The sequence below is a fragment of the Siniperca chuatsi genome, linkage group LG19, assembly GCF_020085105.1.
Source record: "Siniperca chuatsi isolate FFG_IHB_CAS linkage group LG19, ASM2008510v1, whole genome shotgun sequence".
Classification (NCBI taxonomy): domain Eukaryota; kingdom Metazoa; phylum Chordata; class Actinopteri; order Centrarchiformes; family Sinipercidae; genus Siniperca; species Siniperca chuatsi.
Window position 1 is genome coordinate 4629389 of NC_058060.1, and position 25346 is coordinate 4654734.

General features: G+C 38.8%; 1 protein-coding gene across 4 annotated transcripts in view; it reads right to left on the bottom strand.

Annotated features, from left to right (window-relative positions):
- Window positions 1–1153: 1153 nt before the first annotated feature.
- Window positions 1154–25346, bottom strand: part of arhgef4 (Rho guanine nucleotide exchange factor (GEF) 4) — a 132903-nt gene continuing 108710 nt past the window's right edge. For all 4 annotated transcript variants that reach the window (XM_044177374.1, XM_044177373.1, XM_044177376.1 and 1 more), the window contains 9 exons: window positions 21282–21461; window positions 20660–20860; window positions 19270–19449; window positions 18672–18904; window positions 17457–17586; window positions 17183–17314; window positions 9253–9496; window positions 6047–6124; window positions 1154–4292 (listed from right to left, as the gene is read on the bottom strand). In XM_044177374.1, the coding sequence (XP_044033309.1) occupies window positions 4135–4292; window positions 6047–6124; window positions 9253–9496; window positions 17183–17314; window positions 17457–17586; window positions 18672–18904; window positions 19270–19449; window positions 20660–20860; window positions 21282–21461 (1536 nt within the window). In that variant the 3' untranslated portion in view covers window positions 1154–4134. The remainder of the gene's footprint in view (window positions 4293–6046; window positions 6125–9252; window positions 9497–17182; window positions 17315–17456; window positions 17587–18671; window positions 18905–19269; window positions 19450–20659; window positions 20861–21281; window positions 21462–25346) is intronic.

A 25346-nucleotide genomic window follows, 5' to 3' on the forward strand; every position in this document is an offset into this window, starting at 1 on the left:
AAGAAAAATGGCCGTGCGTTTTCTTGTTTTTGTCTTGAAATGGGTAATGTAATAAACAAGAGAACCAAAACCAAAGAACAAGTCTTATTTCTGATTTTCTGTTATTTTGTTTTGTAGTGTGATCTGCAGCGTACACTTACCTCGCAAAGCACGCTCATTCACAGAAAAAGTTTGTAAAGCATTTTTGAAATTGAAAATTAAGGTAAATTTTAAGGAATTTGATGACAGGAGGATTGACAAGGATTGTAGCCTGAACATAGGAGAGACCAGGTGCACATAAATAGCGTTTCCCACATTGTGCAAGGTTTCCTGCATTTAAACCATTAAATCATTTTCCTTCCTCATCGATATGTTTTTATGGGAGTTTAGACAGTTATCTTGTGATGCACCATGAATAGTTAATGAGGAGACAATAAATTGACTCTTTGATTTGACACGCTTACGTCGTACAGTGGCATCTAGTGGCCACGGTCGTCAAAGCAGCTCCATTAGTAATTTAATACCTGTATAATTACTCCATGACATGGTGGGAAGAGAGTTTAGTGACCAACCCTAGATGTCTTACCAAAACGTCTTGTTTGGTGAATCAGTTCTATTTGTGACACCCAGAGTCACTCATCACCACCAAAAGTCCAGTTCTGATCATCCTCACCTTTGTGGTGGGGATTATGTAAAAACTCTTCTCCCCCTCAAAACAAAATGTGATGATGTGTAACTTTTTTAACATAAAGCTGAGGTTATCTCATTATCATTACAATGCTTGGCCTACTGCAGCCTATACATGGAGATATTTCTGGTCTAATAATGCCTATATAATTATTATGCAGGCTACATGCCGTCTGTCAACACTGGTGAACTGGATAGTAAAGGTTTATATTTGTCATAAACACTGAATCTACTCAGAAATCATTAAAATGTCTGATAGTATTCCACTTTTTTGCTCTCTGCTCTCCTGTGAGGTGCCTGCAGCAGTCACTTTTAGCGCATGCACATGGTGAAGAAGAGTCAGAAATCCACAAGTCTGGAAAAATCTCAGAAACAGAAAAGATTATTTTTTTCATTTAGATTTTCTATTTTATCTGATTACTCACTTCAATATGAAAACAGGTATTTTCCTTTTTTGATGCCCACAAAAAAACAAAATTCTGACCCGTTTTTCCGTTTGCCAGATTTAATGGAATAATTGAATGATCAGATGATACACAGACCCAGTGCAAACATCTAACCCATAGTAGCCTAATTCATGGTATTTCTAGCTGTTGGGGGCGGGTGCTATTCTATTGCATTCACATTGAAATTCTGACATTGATTTGAGCCCCAACACTGTATGGATTAGCCCCACCGTAGTTTAGCAAAAAAAATACTCTACTGCTGATTTCTTACCATATTTTAGCTATACAAAAACGGTAGGCTAGGCAGAGATTGAAAGGAAGTTGACATGAAAAAGCCTATGCCCCCCCACACACACACTTCAAAACTCGCCGCTGACTGAACCATTCAATGTTTATACTGAGGGGTGTGATATGGCAGGCTACCTGGATGATTTTAGCAAAAAAGGAATGGACAAACACACTATAATTTTATTTCTGAAATTCCAATAGGCTAAAATATTATATTGGGACCCTAAATCATTTCCTCAGTTATTTAATGTTCCATGTTCATGTAGTATGCTTTCCCCACTTCACGGTGCCCCTGCTGACATTGTCCAACCCTTGTTGAGAGGAGGGTTGTTAAGGAACCTAACACGGCAGCGGCGGATAGCCGCCCACCATTGAATCTTGTTCGGTCCAAGGTTTCTGCCTCTTAAAGGAAGTTTTTCCTTGCCACTGTCGCCAAATGCTTGCTCATGGTGGGATTTGTTGAGTCTCTGTAAATAATATTATAAAGAGTACGGTCTAGACCTGCTCTATAGGAAAAGTGCAATGAGATAACTTCTGTTATGAATTGGCGCTATATAAATAAAATTGAATTGAATTGAAATGAAGGAAGGTGATGCACATTGACCCTTTCCGATACAACACAGACTGAATCGTTCTTAATGGCGTACACGAAATAGTGTTGCCATTACATAATTTGTCCACCAGAGACCTCTCAGAGCACTTTAAGAACCAACCATAAGGAATGCTTATGAAAAATGTTTTTCATGTTATGTTAAAAATAACAATATAAAATTAAGAAATGTAACTCAAATATTGATTTTGGTATCAGCAACAAAACCCCTGTAGCCTATTGTTTGGGCTGATAATATTGAGACAGAATTATTAACCACAGCTAACCATGCTGCTGTGTTCTAAAAAAAATAAACAGATTTTTTATTACCATTCTAGACATATATTGGTTTTCATTTATTTCTGTATGTTTAATGTAAATGCATTAGCATACTCTTGAATCTTGCTTGAATTATATAATCCCTCAGACTCATAAAGTGTGCATTAATTCTCTCGTCAAAACTGCATTAGCGTTGAGCACTGAAGTTCATTCTTCACCTCAGGAACAGCCGTGTAAAATCTAAAGTCTAAAAATGAGCAAAATTATTTAAATCAGAAAAAATCAGATCAATGAATAAATAGACACACAATTAATGCCAATTATCAGTATTTGACAGTTTTTGATACTCGGACACTTTTCAGTCAGTACCCAAAAAGTATTGAACTGATACCTAGCCCTAGTTATGAGATCTTAGGGACATAATGTTACCACAACCTTTTGCCATGTGCAGATACTGTAGAAAGAAAGAAAAAAACTTTGGTATTGGATGTTAAAAAAAGACAATTGTCATAGAATGTAGTACACGGTTTTGCATGACACATGCATGACACAATTTAAACAAGTTTCAAGAACAGTTCAGTGTGAAATAAAATAATAATCACCCCAACTGACGGCCACATTTGTCAGTTTAGGAATTTTTAATATTCCATATCATCAGAAGCCAAAATATTCTAACATAAAGGTGAAAGGGGTACATTTCACTGAATGCACTTACAGAGCTATATCACTGGGCTGCATTGATCTGAAATGATATTATACTGGAGACCAGACCAGACCACAGAGCAGAAATACTGGATATCAGAAGTACAGGTTAAAGGAGCATCTGTGTGTGTGTGTGTGTGTGTGTGTGTGTGTGTGTGTGTGCGCACGCGCGCATGTGTGCATGATGCTGTCAGCCTAGTAGCACAATGAAACTTCAGTTCCTGAATCTGGTTAAATATAGCAGGGTTCTTCAGACATAAAAAAATATTCTTCACAGTATTTTTTCATCACATCCATGCATGTCATTGTATGTCATCCATGACACACTTCAAATGGCACTTAAAAAAAAGATAAAAAGAACAGGTTGTTTACTTTCATTGACATGGTAGGTATAAGGAGGAGTCGAGGATCAGACTCGAGGAATGTGTGTTGTCGGAGCATGTGGGTTGCTGCTGTTTGTTTGAAGAAAAATCTCCTAATCTGTGATGAGTTGAATCTTCTTTGGGCTGCATTTGATGACTTTGACAAAGTGTTTGCACAATACCACAAATGCACCAGAGACATACAGAACCAAATCCTTGCAGATGGCGATCACAAAACACTTAAAAACCCAGCGGAAATTCTATATTTGCACAGAGGAAAGCACATGAAACTTTATCCACCTCCTCCAATTTTCCCTTTTTTTCATAAGCAGACATGGAACAAACGAATATAAAAACAAATCATCTGGCACTGTGAACACTTGGCATCTGTCAAAGCATAAAACACACAGGTAGAGGCAGCACAGTTAGGAGTCCCACTCTCACTCGCAGCAGTACGGTAGTAGTATTAGTACCAATCGGCGCTTGATTGAAGGTGTAGAAGTAGTAAGTTAAACAAGAGTCTACTCTCCCTGTTTGACTCAGTGTCTCCAGGAGACCATTCTCAAGTCTGATTGTTAATCAACCTATAAAGTGCTTTCAAAAAGATAATCTCCTCCTCATCATAATCATCCTCATCTATACAATAAATCAGTATGTCAATTAGGGAAATGTTACGAATAGCAACGAAAAGAGAGGAAGAATTAAAAAGGGTCTATTCAGGCATGAGCAGGGAGCTCTTCTCTTTCTCCTCTGTTCCTTCTCTCCACAACTTTTCTTTTCCTTTATGATATATACTTTTTTTTTACTTCTTGAAGGGTGTCAGTCTGCCAATGTTGTGCCAGAAGGTGGAGGTTTTGCGCTTGGGCTCAGCCAGCATGAAGACTTGCTGCTGGGGCAAAGCAGTGGGGAGAGAGGGGTGTTTCTGTCGCAGGAGAAAGTCGTAGTAGGGCCTGGTCACCGCTGAGGAGAAAGAGATAAACAGAAAATATCATTACTTATAACGCTCTTATGAGATATCATAAAAATGAGAAAAGCTGACAGGAAGCATGCATTCATTATATATTCCAGGTCTGTATTTATTAAGTGTCTCAGAGGCCTAGAATTCTCACAGTATCTAAAATAAAAGTGGGTATTCAATTAATGACCGATCCAGCATGAAGTTGTCACTTGCTATCAAAAGGCCGGTAAAAAACATTGAGCAGGCACAGAATTGCCTGTACTATTCTGGCTCACATTTCCAAAGCACTAATTCCATCAGTTTAATAACAGAGTCATGTCATACTCACCGCTCTGCTGCTCTTTTTTTTAACACCAATACTGTTTTCTTTCACTAATTAATTAATAATCGATTCCAATTGTTGTGGGCCCCAGTCTCTAGAACAAACTGCCCCACCAAATCAGATCTGCCCCCTCGATCGTGTCATTTAAAGCACAGCTCAAGGCCAGCCTCTTTTCTTTGGCTTTTAATTGTACTTAAATTGCTTTATTTTTTCTTGCTCTCTGCCTGGGTATATGCATGATTTCTTTTGTTGTTGATTGTTGCTCTGTTTATCTGTTTTTTATGCATATGTATTGTAAAGCACTTTGGTCAGCTCATGTTGTTTTAAATGTGCTATAGAAATAAATTTGACTTGACTTGCTTCTACTTTGCCGTCTCTTTGTTTGCTGTTAAGCTATACCATCGATGAAACTCAATACTTCCTGAAGATGTTTCACTTTAAAGAATAAAACTAGGAAAATGAATGATATTTTCTTATGAGCTTATGGAATGCTTTAAATATGAAACAACTGTGCAGGAAGTGTTGTGTTTCATTGACAGTAACATAACTGATCCAAAGAACAGTAGAGTATGATATTACTGTTGTCGACATGAACATGATGCTGAATTTAACAAAACAACTAGTTAACAGTGAGGTATTGAGTTTGCATTGACACCAGAAGCATCAACAGTAATTCAAAACAGAGGAAGATCAGAGAACAGAGAGGCTTCTTACAAAAGAGATGTATAAAATAATTTTTAAAAATTGATTCACTAAGTAATGCCATTTACTTCTACTTTGCCATATATTTTTTTGCTTGCTGTTAAGCTACTCTCTATGAAACCCAACACTTCCTGCAGATGTCTCACATTAAAAGCCCACTAGAAAAGGGGTGGATTATTTCCTTTGAGCTACTGAAATGCTTTTAATGTGAAAAAAATCTGTGCAGGAAGTGTTATTGTTGGTAGCTAAACATAAATCAAAGAACAGCGATTGGAACACTGATATATATTTTTAAAGGAGATCTCTGTCTTGTTGAGAGAGTGTGTGTAGGAATCTTCATAAATAGCTATTATTATAGAGTAATTTTAGTGCCCTGTCAAACCTTTACTGTGATTCCTAGAAGGGATTGATTTACTTGAAGAATACAGGTTTCAATGGAAAGTGCTGTTGTATGCATTATAGATCAGTGCTTATATATTATACATAGAGAGGTGACCCATGTCCAAGCCCAGGGAGACAGGAGGACATCTTAAGACTGATATTATACTGAGACTTTAGATGATCTGAGGTGTATTATATTCCTTGACCAAAGGAAATAAAACTTCTGAACAAAGATGTCAAATCTATACTGATACAAATATTACACTGGCATTCAGGTACAGGTACTTAGTGCCTAATGTGCAAGTTCATGAAATCTAATTATTTGCCTTCTGTGAACCCTTGAGTGCATACCTTTGGGTTTCCCAGCTGGATGGCTTTTGCAGGCATTCAGCATGGCCTGTTTCTTCTGGACCTCTGTGAGAGAGAACCCTTAGAAGAGATAAGGAATAGTATCACTATGAAGCTTTCTCAATAAACAATATTCTTTCATGGGGAAAACATAATAGAAAACACAATAGAAAACTTCACTGGTAGTGGTCAGTGGTACACAAAAAGTATCCAAAAGTGGATTCAAAATGTCATATGGGTTTTTTTTCTTATATATGAAATCAGCTGGAAATCTAGCATCTGTGTTATTTGTCTGAGAGAATTAATTAAGTCATAACTGCCATTGGCTTGTGTCAGCGATAATAAGGTAGAATGCAAATATAATACAGTAAATGCATACATACATAAATTTCTCTCACAAGTCCAGCTCAGTGTGCTCTACAAAAAAGCCTCTTGGACCACAAATGTCCACCAAACTAGATTTTCTGCCATTTTGAATTTTTTGAAATACACATTTTTTTAACATATCCTAAACCGTAGGTCCGATTGCTACCAAATTTTCGGTTGATCATCATTGGACGAAGCTTATCAAAAGTTGTATAAAACTTGTTGATATTTTATTTAGTTTCAAGATATTGACCAATGAACTTCAAAAGAGGCATGGCTCAGCACACAAATAGACCAAAGTCAACAACCGTTGGGCCAATCATCACAAAATGTAAAGGATATGTCCACATAAGTACCTGAAACATACCCTGAAAGTTTCATTCAAATCAACCGCTAAGGGCGTGGCATAACATGAATTAGACTATGAATCAGAAATTGTTTGTTTTCTTCATTCTATTTGTAAAAATGCAAAAAGGGAGATTTCACTGCTTTTTCACGTCTAGGCCACATTTGACCAGGTCCAGATCAAAAGCTTTAAACTTCTAACGGTCTGTGTTGGCTTGAACCCCGGAATTGCCGCTTGTGGCTATATTTTGATTTGTTTTTATGTAGGCATTTAAAATCTTCCATGAGAATAACCTAGATTTTCAGTCAGTGCACCACAAGTCAGTTTGTCAAGCATATACCGTATAAAGCATAAGGGGTCCAATAATAAATCAATAATGAAAGAATATTTACTTTACTAGGAAATGACTATTTTCCCTGTAATTAGTACCAAATTACATAGTTCTTTCCAGGAAACATATTTGATTTTTTTAGGAATATACAGACCTGTAAAAGAAAGTGTTACCTGAAAGCAAAACTGACTGCAGCGTGCGATCTTAGTAAATCCAGTAGATTATATAATCAACCTCTGTTAACATGTCTCTGCCTATTATTTGCACAGTCCTCTCCTGAATGCATATGCAGTAAGGAGAGAGATGTACTTTACAAACGTTTGATTCCAGCCTGGTTTGTCTGTCTAGAAAACAGGCGCAAAAGCCACAGTAAATCTGGTCCTGAACTTTCACTAGCAGAAAAGTATTGTTGCACTGGCCTCTATCACTTGAAAGCTTCATGTCTGTTGTAGACTAGTGGACTAGTGAAATGTGACATCACTCTTGGGTTGTAAAGATTTTAAGTTGGATTTTCAACCTGTTTCATCACTCTAAACTCAACCACCCTTTTCAAAAGGTGAATCCAACAGATTGTCCATCTTCTCACTATAACCCAACAAGCATTTAATAGATGGAAATGTGCAGAACTCCATATCATTCAAAAACAAGAAAAACCCTAATTTCTCATAATGTCACAGTAAAGTAGCCAGATAATACAGACCAAACAACTCAGGACACAAGCCTGGCTGTGAACTGCCTTCTTTCACCTTACACAACATTGCAAAAATCAGGCACATCCTGTCTCAAAATGATGCTGAAAAACTAGTCCATGCATTTGTTACTTCTAGGTTGGACTATTGCAATTCCTTATTATCAGGGTGCCCGAATAAGTCCCTTATGGCTCTCCAGTTGATCCAGAATGCTGCGGCACGTGTACTGACAAGAACTAGGAAAAGAGATCATATTTCTCCAATATCAGCTTCTCTGCACTGGCTTCCTGTAAAATCCAGAATAGAATTTAAAATCCTTATCCTCACCTACAAAGCTCTTAATGGTCAGGCACCATTGTATCTTACAGCTCAAGAGCTCATAGTATCTTATTACCCCACTAGAACACTGAGCTCCCATAATGCAGGGTTACTTGTGGTTCCTAGAGTCTCCAAAAGTAGAATGGGAGCCAGAGCCTTCAACTATCAAGCTCCTCTCCTGTGGAATCAGGTCGCAGTTTGGGTTCGGGAGGCAGACACCATCTCCACATTTAAGAGTAGACTTAAGACTTTCCTCTTTGATAAAGCTTATAGTTAGGGGTGGCTTGGGTGAGTCCTGAACCATCCATTAGTTATGCTGCTATAGGCCTAGACTGCCGGGAGACTTCCCATGATGCACCTCTTTTCTCTCTCCTCCTCTCCATCTGTATGCATTTTTATCCCATTACTGCATGTTACTAACTTGACATCTTCTCTCTCCCGTAGTTTTGTGCTTTCTTGTTTCTCTCCTCTTTCCTTCTGTCGCTTTCAGCAGGTATATCTACCAATGGAGCTGCAGAGACTGGATCTGTGGTTGTGGGTCACCTGCTGCCCCCGTGTTCCTGCTCAACAACTCCTACTACAGTTGTTGTTATTGGCTCCATTACTATTATTGTCATTATTATTTCTATGACTGTCATTCCTATCATTATTAATGTATTAATATTACCACTACCGTTACATTATTACTATTTTAAAATTCCCTAAACCTCCCTCTCTCTATCTCTCTCTAAACCTAACACAGCAGTAGCGGATGACAATTGAATTGAATTAATGGAGGTAGATCAGGTGGAATCACTGATATTCTGCTTGTCTATTCCTTGGATCAGCTTCATAGAAATCCATTTACTGCCCACAGTCCCACATTTCCTGACACACTGCCAAGTGTGGGTATTAAAGTATTAATGCAGATGCAGTGGAGGGAGAAGAAAGGAGGATATAGATCACATGATAGTTAATGGAAACAGCTCTGTGGTTTGCATAAAAGGAAGCGTGGCTGAGAGGTTAATGAGACAATGTCAACTAACCAGAAGATCACAGGTTTGATCCCAGAAATCTTTCAGTGTTTTCTGATTACCTAACAGATCATTTGACTAAAAGGGCAAACTTTAAAAACAGTGTTTTCCTTTAAGTATGTTCATGAACTGTGTATGTATCTGACCTGTCTCCCGGTCATGCTGGACCTGAATCCTTTCGTCAGCAAAGGCTCTGAGCCAGCGCTGTTTCTGCTCTGGCTTCTTGGCACACAGGAGGTGGATCTCGTCACCAGCCAGTGACCGCAGCTTCAGGGTGTTCTTCACGCTGATGTTGAAGTCCTTCTCCTTGCCATCCTCCACATCTATCACCTCCATGTGGTCCATGTCCAACCGACCTTTGTAGTACAGCATGTCCCGGCGCAGGAGGTCCTGTAATGATAAGAAAATTCGGGCAAATTCAGCCAAGAATCCTTTTGAAGAGTACATTTTAGTACATTCCATATTTGAAATTAATTTACATCGATTAGAAAATATACATTCTTCATTATTTCCTAAGAAATTTCCTGCAAGGCAAGATGTTAGATTGATTGCTGTTCATTAAGTGTACATACATAGTCCCTCATTCATCCAGGAGTGTTCTATGTGCTATCATAGAAAAGGTTTCAGTCGTAGTCATCTGGACACTGTTTTCAGAATCAAGACGTTTCGGCTCCCATCCGGAAGTCATTCTCAATTGTACATACATACTATACATTAACAGATGTGGTGAATTTAGGTACTGAAGTCCATATTTTAATTTGGAGGCCGCTGATTGAGATGGCTGGCTTATTTCCACATTAAATACCTGACTGCCTATTCAATTCGATTCAACATATATATTTGTAGGCCACAGATTAAAAACCCAAACCATTGGAATAATATTGTTGGAATAATAGTTTTGATTTATTTAAATACATTACTAATACAAAATTTCTCCAATGCTTTTCTTCCCTTCAATGACAGTTGATTTGTGCAGAGCAAATGGTTGATTTATGTTTATATATGAGAAATATATTACATTTTACAATTTGTTTTATTTATATAGTGCCAATTCATAACAGAAGTTCAGGGCATTTGTCATATAGAGCAAGTCTAGACCATATTCTATGATATTATTTACAGAGACCCAACAATTCCCACCATGCGTAAGCACTGGCGACAGTGGTAAGGAAAACTCCCTTTTAACAGACAGAAACCTCGAGCAGAACCTAGACTCTGGGTGGGCAGCCATCTGCCTTGACCGGTTGGGTTGAGAGAGAAAGAGCAAGTGGGAGAGGGAGAGAGACAGAGAGAGAGAGAGAGAGAGAGAGAGAGCGCAGGAGGAAAGAAAACATACAGTAGCACAACGCAAGTTCCACATAGAGATGCAAAGTAATAGTAATGGTAGTGGTAATAATATTAATATTAATACAAATAATAATAGTAATAATAATGACAATGAATAATGATAACAATTGTAGTAGCGGTTGTCGAGGAGGAACATGGGGTAGTAGGTGGCTCACAATCATAGATCAAGTTGCAGCTTACTGGCTCACTTTTGCAACTTAGTGGGTTAATTCAGCCCAGGTCACTGTGGCTGCTAGTCAAACTAAGTAATATAGAAAAGGAAGCATGCACAACTTATGAATGACTCATAATTGATGCACAGTCTAGGTAAATGGCCAAGCTCTGGAGTCAGAGACCAGACGTGTTTTTTAATATGCTATGAGCAGATATATTATGGACATGTTTCGGCTTTAAGGTCATGGTGAGGTCTGTTTCATTTCTGTCCAGGTATCTCAATAAAAATAAGTTTTGCGCTACATGACACTTGAATGCTGCTACTTAAACTAAGACATGTTAGGACATCACTTTGGGCCTTGGAGACTGTACTTTTTCTTTTTTTTTGACTTAAATGTTGACATGAAAATGTATGTAATCTTTAGGAAAATTTTGATGTCATCAAAAATGCAAACATTTAATAAACGTAGTTAATATTTGGATCATGTCCTCTCCTGAATTAGAAATCAGCTACTATTTCTATTAAGGACTACACTTTTTGTAGATGTGGATTATGTGGATATGTGAGGATTACTTCGTATAAACAATGACACAGAGAACACACTCTCTGAACAGTTGACTGTGTGCTGACGTGTTGCGGTAACCGTATTGTCTCATTTCCGGTTGCCAGTGTGTTACTGGTAGCGTATCTCTGCAGAGACTTTTGAGAGGGCGTGGTAACTGTCAATAATTTTTTAATTTGGCCAATCCACTGTCAGTCAAAAACTAATTTAACCAATACGCCACCTGAACCAGTTGTCCATCAGTTTTTAATTCAGCAAATCACTTCACAGTATTATAAGGGGAGGTTCACAACAACAACAACAACTCACGCTCCATCCATAATTTGTTTGTACGGACAACTTTTAAACTAGCTAGTGCACGCTAGCTAACACTGTCTGCTTATCAACTCCTTGATCATAACAGAATATAGTAACTTTCCCCACTGTTCATTTTAGAAAGGCCACCACAAGAAAACGTGTTCTTTGTTTAGATTATCAAATGGACAATGTGTGTTTCTGGCTTCCAGTATTAGCTAGCATAGCTAGCGAGCCTTCATTTTCCCAGGATTGTACCCGGTGGGAGGAGAAGAATCCAACTGCAGTCCTCCCTCCTGAGGCCCCTGGTTCTGTGACTCAATGGGGGTTGAGCCATAGACTGTAGGCTAAGTAGACTTTCACTTATTTCACCTTAGCAGCCCACCAAAATCTTTTATTTATGAACAAATTTGAGATGAGAAATAAGCAATCCAATTGCTGAATCTTCACTCATATTAGATCTACAAGGCCTAATTTAAAAGTTTGTTCTGATTTTTGTAAGGGGCACTACTGCACTGCCAGTTGCCACTGCTTTTCTTGGCTATTAGTTTACTACTATAATTTCCCATAGAGGTTAGCTGGCTAACTTTAGCTTGCACTCTCTCTCTATCGCTCTCTCTCTCTCAAAACCTAACACGGCAGCGGCGGATGGCCGCCCACCATTGAGTCTTGTTCTGCCGAAGGTTTCTGCCCTCTTAAAGGAAGTTTTTCCTTGCCACTGTCGCCAAATGCTTGCTTATGGTGGGATTTGTTGGGTCTCTGTAATTAATATTATAAAGAGTACAGTCTAGACCTGCTCTATAGGAAAAGTGCAGTGAGATAACTTCTGTTATGAATTGGCGCTATATAAATAAAATTGAATTGAATTGAATTGAATTTTGCTTAGCAGCTAGTGATGGCTTCTCTCTCTCTCTCTCCTGCTGTCTCTTGCTTGGTGTGTCAAATGTTTAGTTATTCCTCCTCCTTTAGTGATAATAGTACATGTTATAAATGCAATTTATTTGTAGCGTTGGAGGCGAGGCTTAGTGAATTGGAAACGTGGTTCCACACCATGGGAAATCATTAGCTGCTCTAGTTAACCAGCCCCCAGTAGCCGGTGCGGACCGATCAAAGGTAGCCCCTGTTAACCATCTCCTGGCAGCTCCCGCGCAGCCTGGAAACCAGGGAGGCCGGGTGACTGTCCGAAGGAAGCATAGCCCTAAGCATAAGCCCACGGTTCACCACCAACCAGATCACATTTCTAAAAAGTTCTCCCCACTCAGCAACACACCCACTGAGAAACCAACTCTGATTATTGGCAGCTCCATTTTGAGAAATGTGAAGTTAGCGAGAACAGTGACCATAGTCAAATGTATTCCTGGGGCCAGAATGGGCAACGTTTAATCCTATTTAAAGCTGGCTAAAGATAAGCATAAATACAGTAAGATTGTCATTCACGTCGGCGGTAAGATAGTCTTAAAACATATAGGAAAGCCCTCCGTAATGCCAGAGCAGCCTACTACTCATCATTAATTGTGGAAAATAAGAACAATCCCAGGTTTCTTTTCAGCACTGTAGCCAGACTGACAGAGAGTCACAGTTTCATTGAGCCATGTATTCTTATAGCACTCAGTAGTAACAGACTTCATGAGCTACTTTAATGATTTTAATTGTTAGAGACAAATTTCATCATGTCCTGCCCTCAACTAGCAATGATTTGTCCTTAAAGACAGGAACCTTAGAAACAGCTGTAAAACCTGATATATATATATATATATATATATATATATATATATATATATATATATATTTAGACTGTTTTTTTCCCATCGAGCTTCACCAACTAACTCCAACGATTAATTAATTCAAGCCGTCAACCTGTCTCTTATCAGGCTACTGTATATACCACAGTCCTTTAAAGTAGCTGTAATTACACCATTCTTGATCCAGGGGTTGCAGCCAACCATAGACCTATATCTAACCTTCCCTTTCTCTCTAAGATCCTTGAGAAAGCAGTCGCCAATCCGTTGTGTGACTTTCTAAATAACAATAGTTTATTTGTGGATTTTCAGTCAGAATTTAGAGTGCATCATAGCACATAGACAGAACTGGTGAAAATTATGAATTCTAATTGCATCAGACAAAGGACTTGTCTCTGTACTTGTCTTGTTAGATCTTAGTGCTGCATTCAACACCACTGACCATCACATCCTATTACAGAGACTGGAACATTTAATCAGCATTAATGGAGCTGCACTAAGCTGGTTTAAGCTTGGACCAATTCTATTCACCTTGATGATACCAAATAATATATATCGATCAAGCCATATGAAACTAATCAGTTAGCTAAACTTCAAGCATGCCTTAAGGACATACAGTAAAAACTTGGACGACCTGCAATTTTCTGATGTTAAACTCAGAAAAAAATGAAGTTATTGTACTTGGTCCCAAACACCTCCGAAAACTCATTATCTAAAGATATAATTATTAGATGGCAATGCCCTGGCCTCCAGCACCACCATAAGGAATCTCTGAGTTATCTTTGATCAGAAAATGTCTTTAAACTCCCACATAAAACAAACTCAAGGACTGCCTTTTTTCATTGACGTAACATTGCAAAAATCAGGCACATTCAAAAAACTAGTCCATGCATTTGTTACTTCTAGGCTGGATTATTTCAATTCCTTATTATCCGGCTGCCCGAATAAGTCCCTTAAGACTCTCCAGTTTAACCACAAAGCTGCAGCACGTGTACTGACAAGAACTAGGAAAAGAGATCATATTTCTCCAATATTAGCTTCTCTGCACTGGCTCCCTGTAAAATACAGAACAGAATTTAAAATCCTTATCCTCACCTACAAAGCTCTTAATGGTCAGGCACCATCGTATCTTAAAGAGCTCACAGTATCTAGTGTTACCCCACTAGAACACTGAGCTCCCAGAATGAAGGGTTTCTTGTGGTTCCTAGAGTCTCCAAAAGTAGAATGGGAGCCAGAGCCTTCAGTTATCAAGCTCCTCTCCTGTAGAATCAGATCCCAATTTGGGTTCGGGAGGCAGACACTATCTCCAAATTTAAGAGTAGGCTTAAAACTTTCCTCTGTGATAAAGCTTTTAATTAGGGCTGGCTTGGGTGAGTCCTGAACCATCCCTTAGTTATATCAGAATTGTAAAAGATAATCATAGATAACTTTAATGAATAAAGTCCTCGGGGGCACCACTCTTCTTAAAGAGGATAAATGATAGCCAATTAATTGATTGAGTTTCATAAAATACAGTAAACTATTAATTTGGAACTCAAATTAATAATTAAATTAATAACTATAACCAGTAGGTTGAAGAATTTGGAGTTCAACATAGAAGAGGTTGGCAAATTACTCACTCTTGTGCAACATTAAAGAAGCCAGCAGTAATTATACACAAGCATTTATTTAAAAGATAAACAAAGCAAAAACACAATATGAGTGTGGTTGTCTTTAAGGGCCAAAGTAGAGGTGTATGTGTATGATTTGTTTAGGATAACGTTGCCAAGTTAAAGGGGCTTGTTAGCATGCAAAGACTGGTGTATAACATAAACTAACATCAACTTAGCATGTGGCTACCAAATTAACCTAACAGAAAAACACGTCACAGCAAAACCTTAGAAAAACACATCAGTACATGTAATCATTAACTAAACAGTCCTGTGCTTAGCCAAGTACACTGTTGCAACACACACTCTATGCTATGCCCAGTTGTTACGTTACCCGTCAGTGGGAGGGAAAGAGAGGTGGCTTAGGTGCTGCTCTTATCTGGCAGTCAGTCTGTTGTAGACGACCCAAGCTGGGAAGAATTCCGCTATGGAAAAGTCTTACTGTGCAGTGTCCACGCGTAGAGATCGGAGGAAGCCGGTCGCTCTGCCTGTGGTTGCTCTTACAGAGTCAAAAGCTCGGCGTTAACTTGCTTACTGCTCCTGTTAGCATGTGAAGTTAGCTGGCAGGCTTTGTGTGTGGCAGCCGTTTGCGCTAAACTTTGTTGCAGAGATCTAATGGGACGGACACTTCGGTTCTGCTGCGTGTTTCTGCTCCGAGCAGATTACACGGCGAAGCCAGGAAGAGAGAGTTCAGGTGGGTGTCTGCTGGTGAGCAGGGCACACTGAGAGGGGGACAGCCATGGCTGTCTGCCACAGTGAAGAATTCCAGGAGAAAGAGAGTCAGAACCAGTGATCACTGACTTTTTTATTGACCTGGTGACATCCGGGTCACAGGTCAGACTGGCCAATGCTGTGTTCAACGGCTCTCAGGATTGTGGGACAAAAGAGAATGCAGTCTCCTAACAAACGTTCATTTAACAATCACCCAAATGAATGAATTAATCTGTGGATTCCCAACAACACCATCTCCATCAGGCTTAAGACTTTCCTTTTTGATAAAGCTTAGAATTAGGGCTGGCTCAGGTGAGTCCTGAACCATCCCTTAGTTATGCTGCTATAGGCCTAGACTGCCAGGAGACTTCTCATGATGCACCTCTCTCCTCCTCTCCATCTGTACGCATTCTTATCCTATTAATGCATGTTACTAACTCGACATCTCCTCTCTCCCTTAGTTTTGAGCTTTCTCGTCTTTCTCCTCTCTCCTGTCACTTTCAGCATGTACTTCTGCCTCTGGAGCTGTAGAGTCTGGATCTATGATTGCAAGCCACCTACTGCCCCTATGTTCCTGCTCAACACCCACTGCCAAAATTATTATTTTTATTCTTATCATTATTATTCCTATCATTATTATTTAATTAATATTAATATTACCACTACCATTACATTATTATTATTTTCAAATTCAATGTTGAATTTGCATTGTGGTACTGTATGCTCTTTCCTCCTGCTTTTTTTCTCTCAACAGCAGCAACGGCAGCAGCAGATGGCCACCCTCCCTGAGTCTGGTTCTGCTCGAGGTTTCTGCATCTTAAAAGGAAGTTTTACCTTGCCACTGTTGTCAAGTGCTCATGGTGGGAATTGTTGGGTCTCTGTAGATAATATTATAAAGAGTACGGTCTAGACCTGCTCTATAGGAAAAGTGCAATGAGATAACTTCTGTTATGAATTGGCGCTATATAAATAAAACAAACTGAAAAATGTTTTATATTTCTCATATATAAACATAAATCAACCATTTGCTCAGCACAAATCAATTGACATTGAGGGGAAACAAGCATTGGAGACATTTTGTGGAAGGCTTCAACTGTATTAAAATAAATCAAAACTATTATTCCAACAATGGTTTGGGTTTTTAATCTGTGGCCTGCAAATTCATGTATTCTGAATTCAAGAGCCATGCATTACAAAACAGATCATTTAATTATTTTTTTAAATTATTAATGTTATTATTAGTATTTTATTTTCATTTCAACCTATGTTTTTCCATCATTGTACACTTAAAGGAAGCAAAGCCACTCATGACACCAACACAACTGTGCAAATGGGAAATGGTGCATACTTCGAACAAATGGAAGGTGACCAGCAGGCTGAGAAGTATTCAGAATTTCTTTCTTTCTTACGTTTTCCTATTCCACAAATCTTGTGCCCAACCACAAGCTGAGAAATATTGCCCTGAACAAGCGAGGGGTCAAAATGTGTCATTAAAATGAACTTACCATCCACAGTTAGAGATACTACAAGTTCACTTTTTCACCTCCCCTTTAAAATGATTCTTCTCACATATTGTTATCAGCATAAAACTGAAAAATACAGTGTCAAATGCTGAGGCACCTTTTTGCAGTACACCATCTGATGATCAAAGAGGAAAAACATTCTCTGTTGACTCTTGGCCTGAGGCTGGGACAGCTTGGTCAACTCCCCTGAAAAGATAAGTTCAGAGCTCCTGCTGAGGACGTCTTCACCCTGCATGGATCGAAACACACACACACACACACACACACACACACACACACACAGCTGTTACTTGCTACCCAGCCTTGTTGCAGTTGCATTGAACAGTATGAAGTGAGAGACCATTTCAGAACAAAGATGCTTCTTGCCACACCTCCCAGTCCTCTATGGAGCTCTGCCACTGTGCGATCTTGTCAATATTCTCAAGACGACGTTTCCTCTCGTTGATCAGCCTGGCCACGTTCTTCATGGCGTTTAAGGCTGCCTCCACATCTTTGTAGTCCCTAAAGGTTAGACAGTGACATACAGTTGGTGCGTAAAGCTGAAGCTTAAGGGATAAGTCTGGTGATATTCTATTTTTTTCTTATAGTCAAGAAATTCCACGAAAAGACCAGATTCAACAATTAATTTATCCTATTAACAAGTATTGTGTGTGTATCCAAAGCCTGATATATCTTATTCCTCTGTGCCATAGAGCTCCATTGTTGTCCAAAAACTATTAAAAACACATCAATGAACCACACTGTTGCACTGGGTGACGTGTTCATTACCATGAACACACACACTGGAGTTTATTTTGACTCAATCCCACATACACCGTCCTGCTGCCAGAAATAGAACACCAAATGTAGATTAATCTGCCTTTGAAAATAGTCCCTATTTTCTCCTGTTTGAGTAACTTTTAATAAAAACTAGTATCCAGCTTTGTGTGACGATTTAGAGTTTTGGTGTTTTTTTGTGAATTTGTTCACAGTAAGAAAATATAAAAGAACACGAGCTCTATGCTTTAATGAGGGTGCCCTCATCTATAGAAATAGAATCTGAACCAACACAAACATGAACTACGATACCACAAGATCATTTATTAATTAAGCACAAATTTGGAATTTGATAACTACACAGAGCAAAGTAGAAAAGAGAAAGCTGTTTCCAAATTGTAATTTATTATCTTACAAAAAAGTTCCTGGAGCAGGCAATCCTCCCAGCAAGAGCAAAATTCTATTTAAAATTTTTAATAACCAGCATTTGGCTAGGAGCAGCTGTTATGAGGACACATAGTAAATGACTATTACCTGTTTACAGACAATAAGAATTGTGTGGGCATATTTTTTTTTTTATTTTGAATATTCATGGCCTCTGTTTAACAAAGTATTGTTTATTATTATATGTATAATAGTCACATTCCTAAAAGATTTTAATGAGCAAGGTTTTTAACAAGACACAATATACAGATAATTGATATTATTTACCTGTAACACAAAAACATATTAAGAAAGCTAAGATATATAGGGAAGATATCTTCGATAAATGAAAAAAGTTGCACCAATGGATCCTTCACTGTGTGAACACGTAAATAGTTTGCAGTCACCTGTGCTGTGGGTTGGTGTATTTGAGCAGCTCAGCCAGCTGCAGTGGGTACTTGCAGATCTTCTGAACTGGGGTGAGCAGGAAGCCGTCCAAGGAAATGTCAATCATCTTCTGAAGCAGTCGGCAGGCCTCGAAGAAGAACACATACTTGTTGACCTTCATGAGCTTAGAGAGCTGGACGCAGGCGTTGGGGTGGTTGTTACAATACTCTGAATAGATCTGGAAATCTGTTTGCTACACATAAAAGACAACAAGAGAAAGGGTTAGATGCAAGAAAACGGTTTGGGTAGACTCTTTAACCCAGTGTAAAAAGGTATGCACTCACATTACAGTGGGGAAATTGTTCACAGACTATATCAATATTAGTTTGAGGGTTTTAGAAAACAAAATGAAAGAGGTTTAATAAAGAAGCAATGTGAAATAGAACAACAAAAAAAGACTTCTAACATTGAGCAAGAAAGGTTATAAACTAACTTTTGTGTGCCATTTTTTATACAGTTACATATCTCTGATAGCATACTTTTGAAATATAGAAATTCATAGGCCCTCTACAAGTTCTTTGGATTCAAGTTGTGATTGACTTTTGTGACTCAGCTTACATGTTCAAGGAAGCAGCAGCCAATCTCGCTGAGGTGCGGCTGCTCCTTGTTGAACTTCTTCTCCAGGCCTTTCAGGAACTTCCTCTGGAATCGGTAGATATCTTCAATATTGCCAAAGATGGTACGAAGCTGCTCTTCAGTGAACATGTCTGTCCTCTTACGGCACTGTTTGATGTAACCCTGTGGGAAACAGAAACATACAACATAAATAAATACATTTAAACATACATTAGACACAATACATATACAATAACACACATATGAGGGATATAATGTATAATGTTGTTGGAGGGCATAAGCTGCTTGCTCCACTGCTGGTAAGTCCATATACCATACCAGTTCAAACTGTTTTTTCTGTATTTTCCAGTTAATAAAGATTGTCTGTTTTGCTTCCAATTATGCAGATGTAATAAGGTGCTTTGTTTGCTTTTGATTTATAGTTTCAAGTTGTTTTCCAAGTAAACATATTGCTTAACAGGAAGGAATCTGTACATTCACATGGATGACAGTAAATCAGTTACATCAGAACCTTTCACATTAATGCAAACCAATAACAAGTGCATGAGTGAGCCAACCTCATCACAGCCATGCCAGCACATTTCTGTTCATGGTTCTAGTTTTTTAATTACATGGTGTTAGATGAGCTCTATGTAGACTTTTGAGTTGAATTATCGTATATCTTACACAGGCTTCTGTGTAAGTAATAATGCACAATTGAGGTGTCCCAATAACATGGCATTCTGGAAAGTCTATTATCTTTTACATCGCCTCAGAGCGCATCATCAGATCTTATATTATGACAACTTACCTAAGGAAGGAAGGAGACTAAACTAAGAGAGAGACTAAAAAATTCATACTTTGTAAGCTATTTATTTTTTGGATGTTTGACTTGTTGATTTTACTGTTACCTTTTGCATTTTTGCATTCTTTACATTAATGACCATAGTGGAAATGATTATTGTGAATCAGAATCAGATATACTTTATTGATCCCTGAGGGGAAACTCTTTTGCTACAGCAGCTGACTATCACGTCAGTGCACACAGAAAATAAATTAAGTACTAAGTGGGTATAAGTATAAAATAAAATAAGTGTGAAGTACAAAGTGGGTTTATTTGATGTTATGAAGAGATGGAGGATTTGACATCCTCCGTCTCTTCATAACATCAAATAACCTAAACTAAAACTAAAGTTTAGGTTTGTTTCACCAGCAAGCTAATACTGAATGTAACGTTTAGTGTAAGTATTTAGAACAGTGGTTACATTGTCTAGACTTAAGTTTGAGACCTGACAGTCAATCTGAAAAGAGTATTTTCCATGGTCAAAGTAAATTAATGGGTTTATTGGGGCCAGTGTATACACAAGACAAAAAATTATTATCTAATCCAGACCTCACAGATGTCTTTCAGATGCTTGATGTAGTCTCTCTCTGTGCTCATGATCTCATTGATGACATTGGTCCTCATCTGCTCTTTGCAGGGTAAACCAGGTCCTAGCAACAAGCCCAGACCTGCCCTGTCCTCCTCTCCAGCCTGAGCCTCCTCCAGGTGTGCCAGATACTCCTCCATGGGCTCATCCTGGTTCACACGCAACTGAGGAGGACACAGGTAATTGTTCAAACCCCAGGAAGAATTCAGATTTCCCCCAACAATTAACTCTGCATCTCTTTAATTTTTAATTCTCTCTTCAGAACTCCAATTTTGTAATAGCTTCTGGTTTACAGTTATGCAGGTGATTTAATGAGGGGAACATGTGTACAAACATTTTGATAAGCCTACATTCTGTCATTTTTCTTACTTGTAGATCCTTGTGCAAGAACATGGCACGCTTATTATGAGCCATGTCTTAATGAGGATCCACAAAAAACAGAGCCCTAATTTGGCAGATTACAGAAATATTGATAACAGGTTGAGGCTTTTATATTACTCAGTCTGTCAGTATTGCAGCAGCTGCAGTCATTAATGAAACAGAAATTTCGGTTTCTTCCAGCAGCCTGGACAGAGTTCGTCTCACCCGTACAAAGCTGGCAGGGAACCAGCCCTCGCTGTCCATGATGCGACCCCACCACCACTCCTTGTTAGTTGCATCCACTACTTCGATGACATCACCTGCTTTGAAGCCCAGCTCTTGGTCGTCCATGGTGACATGGTCCCAGAGGGCCTCGGCATACACCACGCTACCATCACTGATCAGCTGCAGAGGAAGCACCACAGAAGAAACACAGGTCAGGTTTCTGTTAAGTTTAATTCTAGTTTACCACATACAGTAGCAAAGACTTGCCACAAAATGTGCTGTAATGTCATGATTGGAACTTTCAGTGATACAATGAAGGCTAACATGCTGAAGGCCAACATGCTGACATGCTAATGTTTAGCAACCATAATGTTTACCATGTTCACCATCTTAGTTTACTGTGTTGGTATGCTAATGTGCTAATTAGCACTAAACACAAAGTACAGCTAAGGCTGATGGGAATTTTGCAGGTATTTGGTCATAAACCAAAGTATTGGACAAACTTAAATTTTTACCTGATGATGGTCCTAGATGAAAAGTCAGAGGATCACTAAAGTTATTACAATTCATCCTCAGAGGAATCAAATTTCATGACAATCCATCCAATAGCTGTTGAGACATATAACTCAAAGCCACACAAGTGAACCTGATGGTGGCCATGGATGAAATGTCAAAGAATCACCAATTCAATTCGATTAAATTTTATTTATATAGTGCCAATTCATAACAGAAGTTATCTCATTACACTTTGCCTATAGAGCAGATCTAGACGGTAGTCTTTATAATATTATTTACAGAGACCCAACAAATCCCACCATGAGCAAGCATTTGGCGACAGTGGCAAGAAAAAACTTCCTTTAAGAGGCAGAAACCTTGGACAGAACCAGACTCAATGGTGGGCGGCCATCCACCGCTGCCACCAAAGGTCCCAGGATTCATCCTCGGGACACCATGAATGTTGAGGTTTTTAAGTCTGGATCCAAGTGGTGGACATGAACGTGACTTTAAAACAAATAAATGCTTATATTAAATATCTGTTTGGACTTTGTACCACCCAGATGATTCAGAGGAACCTTCACAGACAATATTAAAGGGGCACTCCACCAATTTTACACAAAGATCAGTTTTATCATCAAGGTCAGTTTTACTCAGCCTCTTAAAACAGTTGAATAATGTCTTCTGTGGCTCTGGGGGAGCTTTGTCAGGTCTGAGAAAATAACCCAGATGATTATGTCATCAGGGTTATCTCAGCCTGGGCATGGAGCCACTCCTTTCACATTGTCATTTAATACATTGTTATTATAAAAAATATTGATTATAGCTGCTTTAAAAATACGAGGATATGATGCCACTCTATGGTGAAATAAAGAAACCAACTCCATTAACAGCTTGAAAAACAAAATAATTTCTAAAATTGGCAGCAGTGTTACCAAATCATAGTGTGTCACTGCACATTTTGCACCATTTCCTCCTAGTACAAAGTATTAGTGTTACTAATATCAGTTAGCCCACTAACTGTCAAAATAATGCACTTTCAACATTGGTACATAGTGTGTACTTGATAGAATTGGTATCAAATATGGGTTTGGGACACAGTGAAGGTGTGTTCAGTGCAGTCTATTTTGATGTCATGAAGTCAAAGGCAGGCCCATAATTCAGAACACATACTGTAGGCCTATTTGTAACACCATAATATGCTACTGTATGTGGCTTCCAACTTTATCATTCAGCTTATATATAGGCTAACAAGCAGGGCAGTGGTGAGCAGGCTTTGATTGCTGCTGAAGTCTGAGTACAGAATGAGAAATCAATGAGGAGCTATGGTGGAAGGACTCAAAGATGGGGGTATAATAGAGGGAAGAGGAAGTGTGAGAGACAGTGGAAGAGGAGGCAGAAAGAGAGTGATACCAGAAAGAGATGGAGCCAGTGATATTGATGAAGACACTGCAGCGGTCATATTTCACACCGTGTCAACATGGCCCTAGACTCCACAGAGGCCTTCCATTATGCTGCTTAGGCTCTCATCCCTGCAGAGGCAACACAAATCCTGCTGGACCACATCAACCCAGCATTCCTCCACTCTGCAGGCTGGATGTCTTTCACACTACCTCACCAATGTTGTTAAAGACATAGTCATGTTATTTTTCCCTCTGTGATCTGGCTCGTAGTTCCACTGATCCATCATGGCGATGAGGAAAACAGATGATGTGGCTGTTGCTAAGCAACACACCTACACCATCTTGCCTCTCTGCTGCCGTTCTCTCCATATTCCTCTTTTACTACATGACACCACAATATCCTCTTATTAAATGTTATGATAGTAAACAGCAACATACAGCTTGTTGTAAACAAGTAGATCATCATGACAGTGCTCCTAGAGCTGGTCTAAGGGTCACTATGGCAACAGCAGTGGCTAAAACATACACACACACACACACACACACACACACACACACACACACACACACACACACACACACACACACACACACAGGCAACTGTGCCCTCGTCACCTAATGTGAGCAGCTGAGCGGGGCATAAACCGCTCTTGTCTGGCCCTGAGGGGCTCATGGGTCAGACATAAACCTTTTTCTGGACACACATGTAGGACCTGAATTATACCAAATGAAATACTGTTTATTCAATGTAATATTTAATGTAATCTATGCCACACCAATACAAATATTCTTGTATTTAGCTTGCTTTTGCTGACTTGCTTTAAGATCATTTCACCTCATCGGGCCACTAATTTTAGTAAAGTAAAAACAATGTGAGAAAGTACTGGTTGAATTGCTCACAACTCACAGACATGTACAACCTATGATGAGGGGTCCCAAGTGCTATTGCTTCATTTTAAGGGGACATAAAACAAAGGGGTTGGGAACAGCTGGTTTATTTCATATCTCAGTCATGTAAATTTAAGTGATGTATTCAAGTGCTGTCAAAAAGCTCCTTATAGTAAATAAGTAACAATGTATGACAAGGTGTCCCATATTCTGATGGTGTCCTACAGGACACGGAGTAAAATGAACATCCCATATTTCAGGCCATCTGATGAATCTAAGTTCAATATTCACTTTCCTTTTACCTCTACCAGCCGGGTGCCAGTTTTGGCTAAAACCCCCTCCACATGTTTAGAATTTATTATTTATGTATTTCTTATGAGAGAGAATAGAGGGAAAGACGAATTGCTCAGCTTCACAGTGTATATTGTTAAAATTTATGTTGAGAAAAATCAGTTTTTTCCTTCTACCAAGTGTTTAAGCAGCCCCCTCTAGGAGAGAACACCTGGCCAGTGCCCCCCAAGATTTTTGAGTCGAGGCCACTGATTTAGCTAAACTGTCAGAACTGTTGCTATTGTTGCTGTTGCTACTATACCGTACCTACAGTGTAATGCTGGCAAATTAATTTAGAACAACAAACACCCGTGTCAGAGTTGTACAATTATAGTGTATGTTACAAGAAAATAAAGGACACTGGGCAGTCAGTCAAGATTAAGAATTCTCAGTGACTATTTAAAAAGTATAACAAGTAAACAAATCTTTGAAACCCACATTTTAGATACTCTAAAATCTCAAATAAAAACTGGTATTTAGATAATAGCTAATACACAAACAAATAAATGCTAGTGCTAATGCTAGGCTCACATGGTAGAAAAGGTTTCAGTCGTAGTCATCTGGACACTGTTTTCAGAATCAAGACGTTTCGGCTCCCATCCGGAAGTCATTCTCAATTGTGAAAATGGTCTAAGAACTCAGACTGTGAGGGACTACACCGTCTAGGCTCACATGGTAAATTCAGTATAATGTCCATTTCCACAGCACTAATTCCATTAGTACAACAACAGAGTCATTTCATACTCACCACAGAGAAATAATAATTTAATTCCCAAGTCCTTCTACTTTGCTGTTTTATGAAGCACTGTTACTTTGCAAGTCCATCAGTCCGCTGAATTTTGCTCTTTGAGCCACTAGGAGGCTTTTCATTTGAAACATATGTGTAGAAGGTATTGAGTTTCATTGACAGTAACTTGGCAGTGATTGAAAAAACAGCAAGGTACAAGAA